The sequence below is a fragment of the Petaurus breviceps genome, unplaced genomic scaffold (genome assembly GCF_028583685.1).
Source record: "Petaurus breviceps papuanus isolate PSGF00001 unplaced genomic scaffold, PetGlider_PUasm1.0 189, whole genome shotgun sequence".
Lineage (NCBI taxonomy): Eukaryota > Metazoa > Chordata > Mammalia > Diprotodontia > Petauridae > Petaurus > Petaurus breviceps.
The window spans coordinates 13,337,103-13,355,401 of record NW_027185809.1 but is presented as its reverse complement, the minus strand read 5'-3'; the positions used below and the strand labels follow the sequence as shown (position 1 = coordinate 13,355,401).

The 18,299-nt window shown below is 37.4% G+C and overlaps 1 protein-coding gene across 2 annotated transcripts in view; it reads left to right on the top strand.

Moving 5' to 3' along the window:
* The window catches only part of GPATCH2L (G-patch domain containing 2 like), a 69,750-nt gene extending 58,567 nt beyond the window's left edge, over positions 1–11,183 (top strand). For both annotated transcript variants that reach the window (XM_069091908.1, XM_069091909.1), the window contains exon 10: positions 7,995–11,183. In XM_069091908.1, coding sequence (XP_068948009.1) covers positions 7,995–8,164 — 170 coding nt within the window. In that variant the 3' untranslated portion in view covers positions 8,165–11,183. The remainder of the gene's footprint in view (positions 1–7,994) is intronic.
* The last annotated feature ends 7,116 nt before the right edge of the window (positions 11,184–18,299 follow it).

Below are 18,299 nucleotides of genomic sequence, written 5' to 3'. Positions count from 1 at the left end.
GTAGGAAGAATCTAGGGTTGGTGAAGCAAGAACATTCAGTGACAGACGAGAAGTGGCTCAAGGGATTTGAGAGTAGAAGACAGTGCGGAGTTGAACTGGTCAGTAATTTGAGTTGAGCTTGGTAATGTAGAATAGTGAAGTCAGAGCAGTGGGATAGGGTAGGCAGAGCAGATACTGAGGGTTAGAGGCACGGAAGACTTCTGGGAGGGCGTGCCAATGATGTGTGTAGGAGGGGTTCAGAAGAGAAAAGATGGCAGCTGATGATCTCTTAAGGGAGGGCAGTTTTTTTTAATCATGGAAACAGAACATTTGTGGTTAATGGTGAATCAATACATTCCAGTCCAGTCCAATAAACATTTGTTAAGCATCTACTCTGTGCCAGGTACTGTGCTAACTAAGCACTGGGGATACAATGAATAAAAAGCCTCTGCCTTCAAAGAGTTCTAATGGCAGGGTGGGGTGAGGACAACACAAAAGGAGGCAGGAAAGTGGGGATGGAGGCTTGAGATGGGGGATAGATGAGACACTATGGGCTATTGGTATGGAGCCATCTTGTTCTGTGCAGTTGAAACTAGGCAGAACAACTGATGCATATGTGGAGCAAGCCCAGGAGTTTCTGACCTCTATAATGGAAGGCATTGCGAAGAATTTGGTACAGTATCCCCCAGTCAGAAGGGAGAGGAGGCTAAGGGAAGTGCTGTTGGTCAAGGCCTGAGTTAGCAGCGTGGTGATGAGATTGGAGGTGATAGACCTTACCTGGAAGGGGCATGCAGAGTGGAATGAGGTCTTGGGATTTTAGCTCTAGAAGTCTGACTGAAGGATCTTCTTCTTCTTCTTTTTTTTTTTTTTGATGAGAGCAACTCATAAAGACCTTCTTCTAAGGCATAAAGGATATGTGATGTACGCTAGTCAAACAAGTATCCTTTCCAATGAAATCATGGTTCCTTGAAGTATTTATAATGAAAACTCCCTAAAATGGAAGAACTGTGATATCTTGCCTGTCAGAAAAGCCCCTGATTTAAAATGTACAGTCATGTACCATGTACATTTTACAATGGAAGTTTGTCATATTTTTTTTTCTTGGAATTCAGAGAAAAAAAATTGGAAAAAAATATAGTCAAAAATAATCCTGAATGTTATTTTATTCCACTTAAGGGTGCATTGCTTTTGAAAAACAAAGGAGGTAAATCTTTCAGGACCTATCAAAATCAAAATTATCTGAAGTCCTTTTTTAGTAATAGTAAATGGAGTATGTCATTTGTTAGTAGGTTTATCTGAAGATCACGAAGAAGGGACTCACAATGAAGTTCCAGAGCAGCAAGTGATAGCTAGGGTGAGGGTGGGCCTCAGAACAAGAAGGGCCCTTCCTGTCTTCCTTCCATAAGTGACTTCCCATATTCATGCTTTTCATACTCAGAAATTTACCTTTGTTGCTATTCTTCTGTTGTATTTCAGTTGACTGTTTAAAAAGTGTTTTATACTTGGCCAACTGAAGAGTCTTAATCAAAGGACCAATAGAGTTAGTATCTGTCCAGTTCCCCTGGTTGATAACCCATACACTCACATCTATTCCTATCTTATATACTCTCATCTGTTCCCGTAGCAACTAGTGCCTTACAGTATCTCTTCTCATCTTTGTTGTGATTTCATTCTTTTTTTTTATTGTCCATCCATCTTTTCTAATTTTAGCATTTTCTCCTTTGTAGGAGAAGAATGGTTGGGAAGAGTTTTAAAAATTTAGGGCCTTGTCTAAGGTGAGGAATACCCAAACAGAGAGAAATTAAATGAGATGTGCTGTAAGCCTTTTCTTTTTTGGAATCTTAACTACTCTAGTCTCACTTGTTGACCAGGTCTTGCTTCAGTGACTTTTTTTTCCTTTTCTTTTCTTTCTTGTTTTTTTGCAACCTGAGTGCCCCATAGAGGTGAAGGACACAGCCCAAGCCCGCACCATCAGTCAGTAGAACAAATGGGCTTGCTCTGCCTAACATCGGGCCATCTCAGATTCCACCTCTTTTATAGAAATGAGTGATGAAGAGCGGTGCGTTCCGCTATGCCGCTGTATTAATACACATCAGGGGCCAGCTCCCAGCACTAAATCACGCTACTGCATACATCTGTTATCAGACTCTTCACCAGTATGATGAACAAGAGTGCAGATAGAGGCTTCCTCGTGTCATTCTTTATAGGATTTTCCTAAAAGAATAAATAGCTCAGATCTCTGCCAACACTCTCCCCTGTCATTGTGATGAATTCAGCTTCTTTCTTAAACATGCAGCCACAAATCTTTCCCTGTTTTCCCCTCCCCTCCCCTGTCTGTATAAAGTTTTTAGTTGAAATTGACTGAATTTAACGGTGTTAATAAAGGGGTAATGAATAAAGAGCAGAAATGAATTGTGAGCCTTCTTTACCTTTTTTAATGGTAGAAATGAGAAATCATGGAAAAGATTGGTTCATAGAATCATTGAGAAGGCAGTAAGGTAGCAACTTCCTTTTCTTCTCTTTAAATCATCTAACTTGAAAAGACTTTATGCTTCCCCTGTGATTCAAGTGACCTGCACATGGAACCACACCTAGATTTGCCACCTAGGGAAAGTTCCAAATTTATGTGTCACAATCAGAGTTGTGTAGTAAATCAACTGTCTCAGGTTGAATGAGCTTTTAAAACTGTTATTACTAAATAAAAGAAATTGGGATATTTTCTAAGTATATTTGAAACCAAGTAGCCAAAAAACAAATAAAGAACTAAGATGCAAATACAACTTTATTTCCTTGAGATGATGTGATAATTGCCTATTAGAGAAAGTCATAAAATCATTCCTAATTTGGGTTCACTACAAATGTTGGCTTATCTGAAGTTGGTCCTTATGCATAGCACAGCATTTTAAAAAATTATTGACTTCTTATCACACTTGCCATAGTAACTGTTCTAAACCTTTTTTTCTCAGTCTTACTCTTTCCCTCCCTCCCCCATTTTCAACAGATCACCTCTTCTACAAAAAATGGAAGTAATTATCTTAAACTACTTCATTTCCATTCTTTCACAACAGAAAACTTCACTATGTATTCATCATTCTTCACCTCCTTTCACGCCAGTATCAGAAGATGAGGTGTTTCTCTTCCATTCCAAGACTAACTCTGCATTTGTGCCTTTGATACCATTTCTGTTTACTTCCCCTGGGACTTTGCTTCATGAATCATTTTGCTTTCTGTTCCTCATCTTTGATCTCTCACTGTTGGCCTTTTCAGCTCTTTGTAGCATATTCCTAAAGAAAAATCTGCTCTGCTAACCCCTGAGGCTAACTTCCTACCTTATTCCAACCATTACTGAACTTTTCGCTAGGAGTAGTATGTATCTCTACTACCTTATCACTTACTTTCTCCTCATACTCTGGCAGTGTGGCTTTTATCTCTTAACATTCTATTGATATAACTGTCTCCGAGGTCACCAAAGGTCATCTAAGTGGCTCAAAGAATTGAGTATTAGGCCTGAAATCAGGAAAACTCATCTGTCTTCCTGGGTTCAAGTCTGGCCTCACTTACTAGTTGTGTGACCCTGGGCAAATCATTTAACCCTATTTACCTCAGTTTCCTCATCTGTAAAATGAGCTAAAGAAGGAAATGGCAAACCCCTCCAGTATCTTTGCTAAGAAAACCCCAAAAAGGGTCATTAAGAGTCAGACATGACTAAAACAATTTGAACAGCAACAATCATAACAAAGGTCACCAATGACTTTTTAAAAAATGAATCTTCAATTATTATAAATATCTTTATTTTTACATCCCTTGTATTTCCTGAATATGTCTCTGTCCCTTTTCCTATCCACTTAAGCCATCCTTTGTAACAAAGTATGAAAAAGAAAAATAAAATTTAGAAAAATTAACCTGACATATCAATCAAGTCTGACATGTTCCACACCCAGAATCCCCCTTTATCAAAGAAGAGAGGAGGGAGAAACATTTTTCTCATCTTGTTTCTATGAACAGATATGCTTGCTAAAATTAAAATTTATTTTTTCTTCTTTTCATGTTCCCTTTTTCTTTTCATGTTTTCTGTTTACACTGAGATAGTCATTATGCATATTTATTTTTGGTTCTGTTTACATTAATTCATCTGATGAGGTTTCTCTGTATTCTTCATATTCATCATTTCTTACTGCATAGTAGTGCATTACGTTCATATACTATAACTTGTTTACTTATTACCCAGTTGGTAGACATCACTTTGTTTACAGTTTTCTGCTATCACAACCTGCTGCTTTGAATATTTTGGTGTCCATTGGACCTTTCTTTTTGTCATTGACAGTCCCATGGTATATGCCTACTAGGGAAACATTTGAATGGTCCAGAATATTTGGACCTTTGGACCATACCAATTAAGCTATGTCTCTACAGTCTTGCCAATACTGACTGTCACCATCTTTTATCATCTTTGCCAGTTTACTGCTTATAAAGTGAAACCTTATTTTGATTTGCATTTCTCTTATTGCATTGGAGTAGTCTTTCTCCAGTGACTTCTTTGCCAAATATGGTGGCATTTTCTTAGTTATTTGCCCTTTATGTGGCACTTCACCCATTACTCCTTGAAGAATCCTCTCTCCCTTAACTTTTTGCTTATTTTTCTGTCCTCGCTTTCTTCCTACCTGCTTGTTCTTTCTCAGTCTTCTTTGATGATATTTCATCTTTTAACCCCTGTCCCTACCTCCCAAACATGGGTTTCCCCAAGCCTCTGTCTGCCCTTTCCCCTTATTCTTCTTAATCAATGTCATCCCATCCTATGATTTCATCTATCACCTTTCTATAGATACTATTAAATTATGTAAAAGTTTAAAGTTTATAACACCCACTTTATGTGATCCTTTTATTTGATCCTCACAACACCCCTGTGAAGTAGGTGATAAAATTATCCCCATCTTACAGATGAGGAAATGAGGTTTGGTGAGATCAAGTTAAGGTCTCATGTAAGCATTGGAGCAGGAATCTGGACTTCTGTCTTTTCCAAAGGCATTGTTTCTTAACAAGAAACTGTTTCTCAATTTTATGTCCATCCTGATTTTCTTACCTAAGCTCCAGTCCTTTCTTCCTAATTCCTAGGACATCTTTACCTAGATAGTCTACTGGCACCTCAAAATCAGCATATGCAAAAATCAGTTCATCTTTTTCTACTTTAAACCTGCCTTTCTTTCCAACTTCCCTGTTTCATTAATTACACCACTATCTGCAGCCGGAAGAAGTTAAGCCTGTTTTAATTTTGGCCCCTACCTACTGCCAAGTTGTGCGGTCTGCTCCAATACCATAGCATCATCTTTGTTTATCTTCCTCTTCCTCATCTCCCACAGCCAATGAGTTGCCAAATCCTAGAAATCTACCCACACAACATCTCTTAAATTTGTCTTTTCTTTATTTTTAGTGCTATAAGCTTGGTTCAGACTCTTTATCACAACTCTTGCCTAGTCTATATTATAATAACTTCTTAAATTATCTCTCTAGATTGTAGCCTTCTTTTTTCCCCATCCATTATACTTGCAATTGCCAGATAAACTACCCGTTTCCCTGATAATAAGACCTATCCCGAAAATAAGGCCTCCCCTTACTGTGTAAGATTCCTCTAAAATAAGCCCTCCCCCGAAAATAAGCCCTATTGAGATTGCTACTGTGGTGAAGGTGATCCCCTGTGCTACACGCTACATTACGGTACCCTCTGTATGCGCCGCGCTCCGAGCTGCATCCAATCAGAGCTGCAGCAGTGAGCGCGTCATCCTGTTCTTCCCCAGTGATTTGCTTGCTGGCGCCATTGAGAGCAGTGCCGCGGAGGAGAGCTGAGGCAGGACAACATAAGCCCTCCCCTGAAAATAAGCCCTCTGGTGTTTTTCTTTCCAAAAAAAATAATAAGACAGTGTCTTATTATCGGGGAAACATAGTAGATCCCTGTACTCCCTTATTCAGAAACTTTTAGTGGCTCCCTATTGCCTGCAGGTTCAGACACAAACTTCCTAATTTGGCAATTTAAGGTTCATCACAATCTGCCTTCAGCCTTTCCAGTGCTGTTTTACTTCATTCCTGTTAATGAACTCCTGTTCTCTCCTGCCCTTCTGCATTTATTCAGGTTGACCCCCATGTCTGCACCCAATTTTCCGCTTACCCACTGCTGAAATCCTTCTTTCAAGTCTTGGCTTAGCTACTACTTCTTTGTGAAGCTATTTTTTTGATCTTCTCCATCTCTCACTAAAAGCTACCTCCTTCTTTAGGTTTCTTCTAGTACTCTGTCCAGATCTTTTCTTTTGTCTTGTAACATTCTATTTTGTGTGATATTCTTTGTATATATGCCTAATCTTACCCTATTCATTTGTAAGCTTGTTGTGGGAAAGAACAGTGTCATTTTTCATCTTTGTACTCCTGAAGCCAAATACGGGGCCTTGTACAGAGCAGGCTCTGAGTGAGGAATTTTTAATCTGGGATCCAGAACTCATTTTTGAAAATAATATTTTAATAACTATGTTATAATTTTGTCTCCTTTGTAATCTTAAGCATTTTTTGGTAAGCATTTAAAAATATTATTCTGAGAAGGGGTCTATGGCACCAAAAGGTTAAGAATCTCTGTTCTAAATAAACTCTTATCATATTGTATGGAGGATAGAGTACTGAGCTCAGTCAGGAGACCTGTTTTGAATCCTGCCTTGGATGCTTATTAGCTATGTGATGATGGGCAAGTTACTTAACTTCTCAGAGCCTGTTTTCCATGTTTATAAAATGGAGATAGTAATAACTGAGCTACCTATCTCACAGAATTGTTAGGAGATCAAATGAGAGTAATGTCAAATGTTGAGTAAACCTTATTGCATTTTATGATTATTGTTGGTTGTTTCTTGAGTTGAATTTGCTTCAGAAATGAGTAGAATAGTCCTTATCTTTTTGGAAGATAGACATTCCGGTATCTTTATCTGAATATATAGACCATTGATTTTGAAATATAGATTCCAGGCTAAATTATTAGAAAAACAAACAAGTAACTTCAGTGGGCATTGGGATAGCAGATTTTTCTAGAGATCATCACTATAATGAGATAATCCAAATGGATTTAAACCCTTATATCTCTGAGATATGAAATAAATACTTTATACTTAAGCTACCATTTGGAATGTTAACTTTCCTTCTCCTTTCCATCAGTTGCACTCTGTAAGTTCTGAATCACAGAATTTTTGTTTCATTTTTTGGTCTAGACCTATCTATGATCCTGTGATCCTTATTTATAGCTGTAGGGAACTTCTGGTGTAGAAACTATTAATACAGATCAGCATAATTCATCTTAACTTTAGAGAGTTGCCTGGGGCTACCAGGAAGTTAAGTAAATCTGACATGTTTATACATTGTGTGTAACTTTTAAGCCACAGTCTTGCAGAATCCCAAACTGGTACTCTGTCCTATATGCTACAATGCTTCCCAAAGGATGGAATGTGTTTTATTGAGGTAAACTGTTCATAATTCCATTCTTCCCTATTGTTAGATTGGTTTTATCCCAGATTTATTTTATTTTCAGACTGGAGAGTATATTGCCTATTATGTATTAATGGGTAATTTGACCTGGACTACTCTTACATGCTAATGTTCTTCTTTTTGCCCTTCCTTCTAGCATTTTTATCCTAACAATGTTTGGATACAAATGTTAGAAACTCATGTTAGAAATTTCCACAGCTAAATTTATTCATTTAAGTGTAGTTTAACTTAATTTAGGTGGAAACAGGCATATGGATACTTAACTAAATATCAGTTTTTCCTTTCTGTTAATTTTAAGTGAAGAAAGTGTACAAGTATGGGTTTCTATTGTCTGCCCTTTCAAATATTAGGGTTTCTGGTTATTAGTAGAATTTTATTTTTCCTTTGAAAGTTTTACTATTATTTTAATGTGAGTGTTTTTTTTCCTTTTACCCGCCTTTCCTATTTCCCTTCCCCTGTTTTGTCCCCTCCCCCTTGCTTCTTTCATATTTTTATTCCAACAGCTTTACCTGTTCACGTGGATGAAGTAGAGGCAATCCCACCATCATCTCAGGCCCAGAAATCCCTGAATTCTGAGTGGTTGGTCCGGACCTATGCAGCAGAGAAAACCACTGGGCCAGCTCCAGCTACCTTTTTTAAAATGCCGCAGGAAAAAAGCCCTGGGTGCAGCTAGAGAGGCATTTAGGCACCAAGTGTTGGCTGGATTTGTTAAGACATTTTAGACTTTGGATTGTATTGTTCCAGCTCTTTTATTTGGCAATACTTATCTCGTCATTTTCAGCGCACTTATCTTCGACCACAGCAGCTTGATCTCTCTATTGAAAAATCATGCCTATGATTCATTTTTTTTAAAAGTATTAACATGTTGGGGCAGTTTAAAAAAAGTTCTTGCTATGCTGTATTTATTATATTTACCTGTTATTGCTGTCCCAGCTTCTGTGTACAGCTACTTTTACAGAGCTGTTGCTTTTTTGCAGATGTCTGTCTTTGTTGTTGTGAAATTGGTGACTGCTTTTGCATCTTGTTTTGTGGCAAGGCTGCCAATATCATTTGAAGAACAGCTGACTTTGCAGTGAGCCCTAGGCAAGTGGGAGAACTGAGTTCAAAGCTAGCATGAAATTATATTTGGCCAGGAGGTGGGAGACCAAAACATGGGGCTGATTTCAAGGCTGGAACTTTGGGATTTTGTCTTTTGATGATCTCAGAGCACCAACACTTGTCAAGCAATGCTGGATCTAGGAGAGACCTGGGCCAGCAACTTGGGACTCAAAAAAAGTTAATGCTATCCTGGTAGATGTCTTAACATTGCTCGTGATTATGCTGTTCATTTCCTTCTCTCCTGTGTTCTCTTCTCAAGGAAGAAATGCCACAAATATGTCCAAATTGGCATAATGAGGATAACTTAGGTGAAAATCACAGCTCTAAAGCGTTTACTGAGATATTAAAAAAAATGTCATTTCCCATATCAAACCCTTTGTTAAGCAAATCTTTTATCATGTGAGTTATTGATCTCTCAAGCCAATAACCTTAAGCCCACATGTTGCTATAATAACTTTTTTGGGCAATCTGCTTTTTTGGTAAAAATTTCTGTCGTCTCCCTTCATATTCTTGAAAAACTGCATTATGAAAACCTGTAGTCGTACCTGAGATCAGTTCCATTGCTGTCGATATGAGAGATAAGTAACTAATTGGAAATGCTGAAGGGAGGCTGCCATTTCCAAAAGTATCAGAGCCACCTGTTTAAGGGACTTGATTAACTTCAAGGTATTCACTGAATACTTTTTGAGTACTTTATATTTTGAAACATGTAAGAGTAAATTGTAAAAAAGTATACAGTAAACTGCCTCTTACATTCATACTGCACACTGTAGGGACTCCCTCTCATATCTGATTATTTTCTGTACTAAAGTTTAAGGGAGACAAGGGCTCCCATTTCTTGAAGCCCAGAAACTTTTCTAGTAATAGATTATAATTAAGGAACTCCCTTACTGCTTCCCCTTTTTAAATCATGTTCTTTTATATATTTGAGAGGGGTTCAGGGCCTGACTGCTTTCTTTTTTCCATAGAAGTATGTGTTGTCCAATGTGTTCTGATACAAAGATGAAGTAGATGGCACCTTTGACTCACTATTGGTAGGGCATATACTTTGTGTTTTGATTATAGTAGCAATGGGTTATGGCCTCTATGTTAACTCTGATACACTTTAGTTGATGGTGGGTTTGTGGCCATAGAATGTTATTTTTCCTTTCACTAAACCCACTGGCCTGTGTGGGCAGTTGTATAGTTGATAGAGTGCTGGACTTGGAAGTGGGAACCACCTGGGTTTGAATTCTGCCTCTGATGATTATGCAATGTGTGATTTATAGGCAAATCACTTAAATTTTGTAAACCTGTAAAATGGTGGTGAAAATTGTCTTACTTCCTAGAGTTGTTATGAGGATGAATGAGATGATAATGTATTGGAACACTTCATGAACTTCAGAGTGCACTGTCTTAAATTATTAGATTTTAACCAAGCCTATTGGTTATCAGTGTCATTATGCCAAGGTAATAGAGGTGTTAATAATTGTGTTGACCATTATAGCCCCTTTCTGGCTGGAAATTAAAAACTATGTATCATCTCATTTACCTTTAACAGTATCCCAATGGGTCACAGAGAGCCACAGAGCATTTAAGTGATTTGCCACATGCCAACCTAAGACTAAGTTCAAGTGTTGAAGTTTTTGGTCCAAATGTCTTGCCACTAGACCAAAGTAGTCCTTGATTATATTCTGGTTAATCTCCACTTTGCAGTATATGCAGGGACAAGGAATTGGGAGGTAGGGTGGGGGGTGGTCTCTCCTTTCTCTTATGTCCCCCAATTTGTTCTTACCGTTATGTAGAAGCACCTTATATCTTGATTACTCTCAACTTTGTAGTGTATTATTTGGATGATGTGTAGGGTTTCCCTCCCTTCGTTCCAATGCCTTGTATTCCCTGCTAATAATACTGTAGCTTTCCCTCAACCAGCCCAGTTTGCAGACTGAGCCAAATTTATGAAATGATATGCTAGAATTGCACATCAGAATGCTTGGTTTTGGGATATTCTTGTCTGCTCATTTGAGTACTTGTAATAGATGCCACTCAATAAGATGGAAAAATCATTTGTACCTGGGAAAATGATTATCTATTAAGCACATGAATGCTTTCCAACATGGGGGTACAAATTGTGCTCCTTGACTTAGGTGCTATATTTGCATGCTTAAGGAATTATGAATATTGACCAAATTGTCTTTTTTTTTTTTTTGTGATGCTTTGTTCTCCGTATTCTCTACTAATGGATTTCTGAAGGATGATATTAATCCTGAGTATATTTTGGTTTTTTAAAAAGTCATTGTCCTTTCTGTAATATCAAGGTTTTAAGAAATCAATCATATGATCCTATAAAGAATTTTGGGGAAAACACAATATTTTAAAATTAGATCATCAGTAGAAATCCTTAGAACAATGTAGGATGCACTGTCTTTTGAGCCAGATCTTTAACCTACTAAATATTTGATTTTCATGTAAGTAATAACTCAAGCTTAATCCTTTAGTTCATATTCACTTCAAAGTTCTGGTAAATATAAACTGGCTGTACACTCTGTCATCAAATACCCTTTTTGTTAGATTTTCATAATATGCTCTCAGACCCAAGAGTCTTGAACTTTTAATATTTTTGTTTTTGTACTTTTAATGGGGTCATTCACTTTCAAGTTTACTACTGATGACTTTGAAGGGGGGGGTTTAAAACTAGGATTTTATTTTATTTTAAATTAATTTGTTTATTTTTATTTTACAACATTCAGTTCCACAGTCCCTTGAGTTTCAAATTTTCTCCCCTTCCCTCTTCTCTCCCCCCGCCCCCCCCATCATGGTGGCTTGCACTCAAATATAGGATCTACAGATATCTTCATGTTAATAAATAGGTTGTAAAGAAGAATTATAACCGATGGAATGGTCAGTGGGAAAGAGGAAACAAAAGAAAACAAGAAAAAGAACCAGCAAGTAGTTTGTAAAACTAGTATTTTGAAGAATTTTGTTGTTGTAGCATTAAGAAAATCTCATCCAAAAAAAGAAAAAGAAAATCACTCTCCTCACAATTATGTAGGGAAAAAGAAAAAAAAATTACATTATCCTTTTAAAAAGGTGTTAAGTAATGTGCAGCTAGGAAGTACATCAGATAGCCTTGAATTTTTGTTTGCAAATCTTAAATGCACCTGAAAATCAAATATGATATTGTCATAATCAGTATTCTTCTATTGGAAGGAGAAATAGACTGCACCTGAGCCATTTTAGTGGGGAAATGATCGTAGTCTGAAATGAATGCCTGCTGCTTTTGGTTCCTCTTGCATCCAGCCTTAAAATTAAGGAGAATTAAAATGCCATAGTAAAGTTACAGTCTATATGGGCTTTTAGTATTCAGTATTGGATGTGGCTAAACCCAGTGAACTCATATATTTTTACATTGTGGGAATAAAAGCTGAATCCATATTAGGAAGTGGGAATTTCTAGCTAAGAGAACAGACTTTAAAAGTTAAAGAATGAAGATAAAAAAGATATATGCAATGATCACAGCGATGGAGAGCTAACCAGGACTTAAAAACCAGGCAGACAGACCAGGCACATGATGTAGTATAACTTTGCCGCTTCCTGTTTTTCAGAAGATTGCTTCAGGCATAAAATTAGATTTCCGTTTATCGAGTCTCTGGTCCCAACTCCAGACATAACCAGTTAGTATTTTTAAGGGTAAAAGCTGCATTAAAAAAAAAAAAAAGAATAGGTTTAGTAGTTTCATGCTCTTAACTTTTATAGCATTACTTAGTCCATCTTAGCAGACCTATGATGAAGGTAGGATGAATGCAGTTCTGGTGCCATTGCCTTAGGGAATGAGCTACTTTATGAAGTAACACATTTTCTGTCAGGAGATACCAACAAAACAAATCTATGGCTCTTGGAGGATTTGTGTTTGTGGGGTCGGGGGTAGGGAGGGTGTGAGCAGGAACTGGGGATTCATGCCCTAGATGACCTCACAGGTTCCTTCCAATTTTAGGCTCTGTGATTCCATCAGGAATCGTGAGAGAGATAGAGGGATCAGTTTGATGTTGGACCATATCAGTAAACCTCAAGTCACTGCTTGTGGAGACTAAAAAGGCCTTTTTAGTGCCAACGTATCCTCTTTCACACTGGTAGTCACTGACCTAGAGGTATTTTGTGTTAGGAGCAAAACCTTCCTAGCATGAGTCTTTATTCCTTTAGAAAACTAAGTGCCAGTGGTGGAAGAGGAGGCCATCAGGAGATACAGGAATGGGGCTTAAGCATCATAGAAGAAAAGTGAACAGAGATAAGAATGAGAACTGTCTTGCTGAAGTTACCAGGGTTATTGCCTAATTTGAGAAATATCAAACAAATTATCTCGTTCCAGAGGGAAAGAAAAAACCCTCAAGTATGAACTGACTTTTGGAAGTAGAGGATTGACAACAGTTTTGAAGAATAAGAATTTGAAGATGTTCCTTAAGAGGAAGCTATGCTTTTTTTTTTTTTAGCTTTTTGGAGGACAATTGGGGTTAAGTGACTTGCCCCAGGTCACACGGCTAGTTTTCGTGTTAAGTGTCTGAGGCTGGATTTGAACTCAGGTCCTCTTGACTCCAGGGCTAGTGTTCCACTCACTGCGCCACCCAACTGTCCCAGGAAGCTATATCTTAACGGGTGGAGCCCTGGCTTCAGTAAAATTTAACCAATTCCAGATGCACGTTACCTAGAACACTGGTACCTCTATACTTCTGAGAGTAAATGATTACATGGACTTGGTAAAAACTATGATAATGTCAGATTTTCTTTGTGCCTTTATTCCTCACTTGTTAGGGATTAGGATGATCCACTGGAAAGTGCTTAGATGGGACAAAGATGTGGAGAAAATTATATCCATACCATGTCTAGATTAAGAAAGATTAAACTTCTTTTCAAAGTAGATTACTTCACCTTTCCAAACAATTTCAGCTGATTTAGTAGTTGATAATAGGAATTTTTCACAGTAGTAAAAAATTTCAATCTCTGGTGACAAATTAGGTGAATGATTTTAGGATTTTTAAGTGTGTAGACCAAGTCATAATTAGAAGTACTTTTTATATTCCTTGGTGTGATAATGAAATTTCAGTATAATAAGTATCAGTGTTAGGCATATAATGAAATAAAAAGCAGTGTGGTCCCTGTCCTTGAAGAATTTTACAGTCTACTGGATTAAGACATTCCCAGGTAACTATGACTCAAGAGCAAGACAAACATAAAAGGGAATAGACAAAATGATGTAAGAAACAAGGGAAAGATCACTTGAGCTGGGGGGAATAAGTAAACCTTCATAGTAGGCATCATTACTGAGCTGGTCCTAAAAGGAAGATGACAACAGGTAAAAATCTGTCAAGTGTGGACCCTAACCTGTGTGAATGCAGAGATTGGAGAGGATGGGCAAGATTGGGAAACAGCTGGGAATAATTCATCTGTAGCAAGGGAAAATGTAGGTAGTAGCCAGATTGGGTAATCTTAAATTACCTAGATTAGTAGCCCTAAATACCAGGTTAAGGGCCGAGTAAAGGTGGCTCTGTAAGTATGAATCACAGTGAAGAGGAATTAAGAGTTCATTTGGGTGGCAAAAGGTGACTGCACAAATATGTGATTAGTGATAATCTGTTGCTTAGACTAAGCATGGTGGTAAGCAATATTAGCTTTTAGATGTTTCTCTTTTGTGCTTAAGTATTTTAAAATTTAACCAAGGTTTATACAATGGATGAGGGACCAATAGTCCTATTTCCTAAATATTTGGAGTAAGACTATATTAAACTACTCTGAAGTTCTTAAAATACTCTTATTTCATAATGTTTTGCAAGTCACATTGATATGTTCAGTACTCCAGAATATGGTTCTTTGAACTTCATGTCATGAAGTTCTGATTGTTGTATGCCTAAACATTTTATTTGTATGAGTTGGCCTGGAAATGAGCAAACTTGTCCAGCATATGAATATTCCAGTTCTCTCAGAGTGTGCCCAAGTGTGTCCCAAAAGTCACATTCAAGTTTTCTCTGACTTTTCTTAACACGTCTTCTGACGAACACATCTCAGGAGTCCTTTAGTATGGTCCATGTTATCCTTGGAAAACAATATATGTGATGTAGTCATCTCAATCAGGAACCCAGTGCTTATGCAACATTATTCAGGACTCTTCCATTTGCCTTTGGGAGGTGGAGGGCAGTATTGGAGAGAAGTAAATAATGAGATACTCTTTAAGTTTCTGTGAGTGACCTATGACTCTTAGGGCAAAAAGTCCTGTATCAGTTATTGAAATGAAGAAAGGAAATGAAAAGACACGCAAGAGACTTGATGTTCATTTATCTGATACAAGTAAGAATTCTGCTAAATTCTATCCTGAAGGGAGGAGGAAGAATAGATATGCTGAGGGGAATAGAATCTATTGAGACCTGAAGGAATCTCACTCAAAACTTTAAGCCCCTGGCAGGAGTTTCAGTTCTTTGTGTATTTCTGTATGCTACTTTTACTTCAATTTTATATTAAATACTTCACTGACTCAGGTAATTCCTAGGGAAGTCTGCAAAGGATAACATTGGATTTTGCCATTGTCGAGAATAGGAGCAGCATTTCTAGACAAACTCATGTTTTAGATTCAATGAGCATTTAGTCTTCTCTGTGCTAGAAACTATTAGATGTGAGGGTTATAAAGATAAGGACAAACTTTCAGCTCACAAAACTTATATTCTATGGGGGTTGGAGGTGTGAGGGGGTAGGGTGACAGGATGGCAGAGAAATAGGGAACAGTATGTACACAGACAAGCAATTATAAAATATATCCAACTATATGTACAAAGAAGTGAAATATGAACATTTCAAATGTCAAGAATTATTTGGTGGTAAGGTCTGGTACAAAAGAGATGAGTTAAGACAGCTTTTGTAGAAAATGCACCTGATTTCTATTTTGAGTATGGAGTTCATAAATAAGAGAAATACTGAGTCATTGGATTTTCCTTCACTTCATGTGACTTTCCTGGCAAAAGAGTAGGTTTGAGTGCAGCTTGGGTAAAATTAATGAAATTATTGTTTAAACTTGGAGATGAGGTAAGTGCTCTTCTGGTAAAAATATATTAATAATTTGTGTTAATGGAAGCATTAATTTTCTCAATATATATATTTCAGCACTGAGTTTGATAGCTATTAAGCATGGCATCCATATTTTTCAGTCAGCTCCTTCACCATAGATGCTATGTTTCACTGCTCCCCATGTGCCTTGTGCTGATAACTTGATAATCGGTATCATGACTACCTTTATTGTTATTTTTGATAACTGCGGAAACTGGGAATATTGGAGTTTCTGTTTGTTTGGTACTCTATGATGAAACAGTGCTTTGCATATTTTTGAACGAAGCCATTCAGATGGGTTCTTCTCCATTAGCTTTTTGCTCAGTGTGGCTGAGTTGACCATGTCAAGTAGTACTATTGTAGAGTATGGTCCAGTGTTTTTCCTAGCAAGGTGTCAGATTGGGGTTTCTTAACTCATTTTCCTAGTTGCTTTTTGGCAGCTGTTTGACTGTTATGGACATCCCCAAGTAAACTTCATACCTTCCCTCTATGAATACTGTAAAAGAAAGCAAACCTCTTTTGAATATTGACAGCTTCATATAAGGATCTGTTTTTATCTCTGAACACTTTAATATGTTAGCATAGTAGTACCTTTGAAACCAAGAAAGAACAAATATACTAATACTATTATGTTTGTAAGTATGGTATATTGAAAAGAGCATGAACCTGGGACTCATGAGAGACCTAGGTTCAAGTCCCACCTTTGCTACTTAATGTCAACCTTTGCAAGCCCCTTTTCCTTCTCTGTGAAAGGACGGACTTGGAATCATCTCTGAAGTTCCTATAAGCTCCAAAATTATATGATGTATGAGTTGTTAATGGTAGTTACTGGTTGCGCTGGGATATTTTCCCGAAGAGATCCCACTCAGTCTCCCTTGTGGTTGATGACACGTCTTAGCAAAACAGCTCAGGGTGTAGTCTTCCTTTTTGTAGACTACATTTGCTTCCATTTTAAATTAAAATTAACTAACTTCATCCAAAGAATTGATATGAATAATTTTTTTCAATGTGATATTAATTGACCATGTACATGGAAATGGAGCACCAAGAATGACATTTACTACCAGTGAGAGTGGACAACTGCTTTGGGAGGCAGATTGAATTGTAGAGTGAGGCATATCCCACCTGGACTCCATCTACCACCTTGAAACACTATCTCAAATCTTTCTTCAATAATAGATGTAGAACAGCCAATGTTTTATTTAGTACAGAATGTATACAATTACCACTTTTGGTCTTTGACTCTTTGGGTTTGAGCTCCAAGGTCAAATGCAGGAATTTGTACTAAAAGAACCTTGGAAATAATTTGGGGATATATACAAACAGAGAAAATTGACTGTCATCTTCATACCAATGTCATGTGGCCAATGGAATGGTTAGCTTGACACCACCAGACAGTGATAGTTTTGATTTGTTGCTATACTGTTATGGACTGACCTGATAAGAATTGAAAGTTTTACGAGTCAGTAGCAGCCTTGGAGAACACTGGCTGCTAGTTCAAAACAAGCAGTATAATGTGAGAGTTTGCCTGCTGTTTCTCCAGAAGTAAGAATGGGCACTGGGCAAAAGGAAAACCAAGTTAACTTAAAAACAAACCTTTCCATTTGAAATGTTGAGTGATACAGCCGACAACCATGCGACACAGACCTTGTCTTCTGTTACTGTTTTAATTTCCAGAATTCTGTGGACAATAACAGGTGCTGAATTCCCAAAAGGAGAGGTAGGTTTTTTTTTTTATCCCCCTGATGGTCATTCTCAAAATTCTTATTATAAACAAACTCTAACTCTCTCCATGTAGGGTTAGGAAAAAAAATATTGTATGTCTTAAAAAAAACCAAACCACCTGCAGATATTCAATTTATCATTTTTAGAAAGTTTAGTTTTATTAATGTTCTTGCAGTCCATTGTGTACTTTTCTGCACTGATCCTTGTTTCCGTAGCTGTTTGATACCTTGTCTCTTGCTCTGTAAAATGCTCTGGAAGAAATCAATATCAAAGGTGATTATGAAACATAGCCTGATGATGTTGTCAAAGGTAGGCAGCTCTTCTTTTTTCCATAGCTTAGCCTGAGACCTAGTAATCTTATCCTGGGCTACATGAACCTTATGGCTGCCCAGGTGCCTTCCTTGCAATTTCATATGTAACTGTCAGTAGGGGAAGAAGGAATTCCTGCTTAACTAAGTATGCCCTTGTGCCTGAGTATGATTATGGCCCTGCTTAACTGATAGCAAATTTTCGATCAGTCAAGTATCAAGTAGATTTTTAGTCCGTGTTCCATTAAGATCTGGAGTCAGGCCTCATCAGGATTTGAATGCTTTAGGACAGAAGTACTGTAAAACCAACTTGTTTAATTTTTAGTATCCATAAAACCTTGATGCTAGAAGTTAATTTTTTTCTTTGCATTATTGCAACATTAGAGGTCAGCTTTGTTTTAAACAGGGAGAATGTGATTTTTTTTTTTACTGTTTTATTTCATTTAACCAAAAGAATCCACTCCCTAACCTGTTCTGGCTAGGACTAGAAAAGAGTTTCCTGAAGCCATGACTAAAACTTTAATAGATTTAGGACCCTATAACTACAGACTTCCAGGATATCAGATCTGGAAGGGACATCACAGATAATTTAATCTAACTATTTTCATCTCT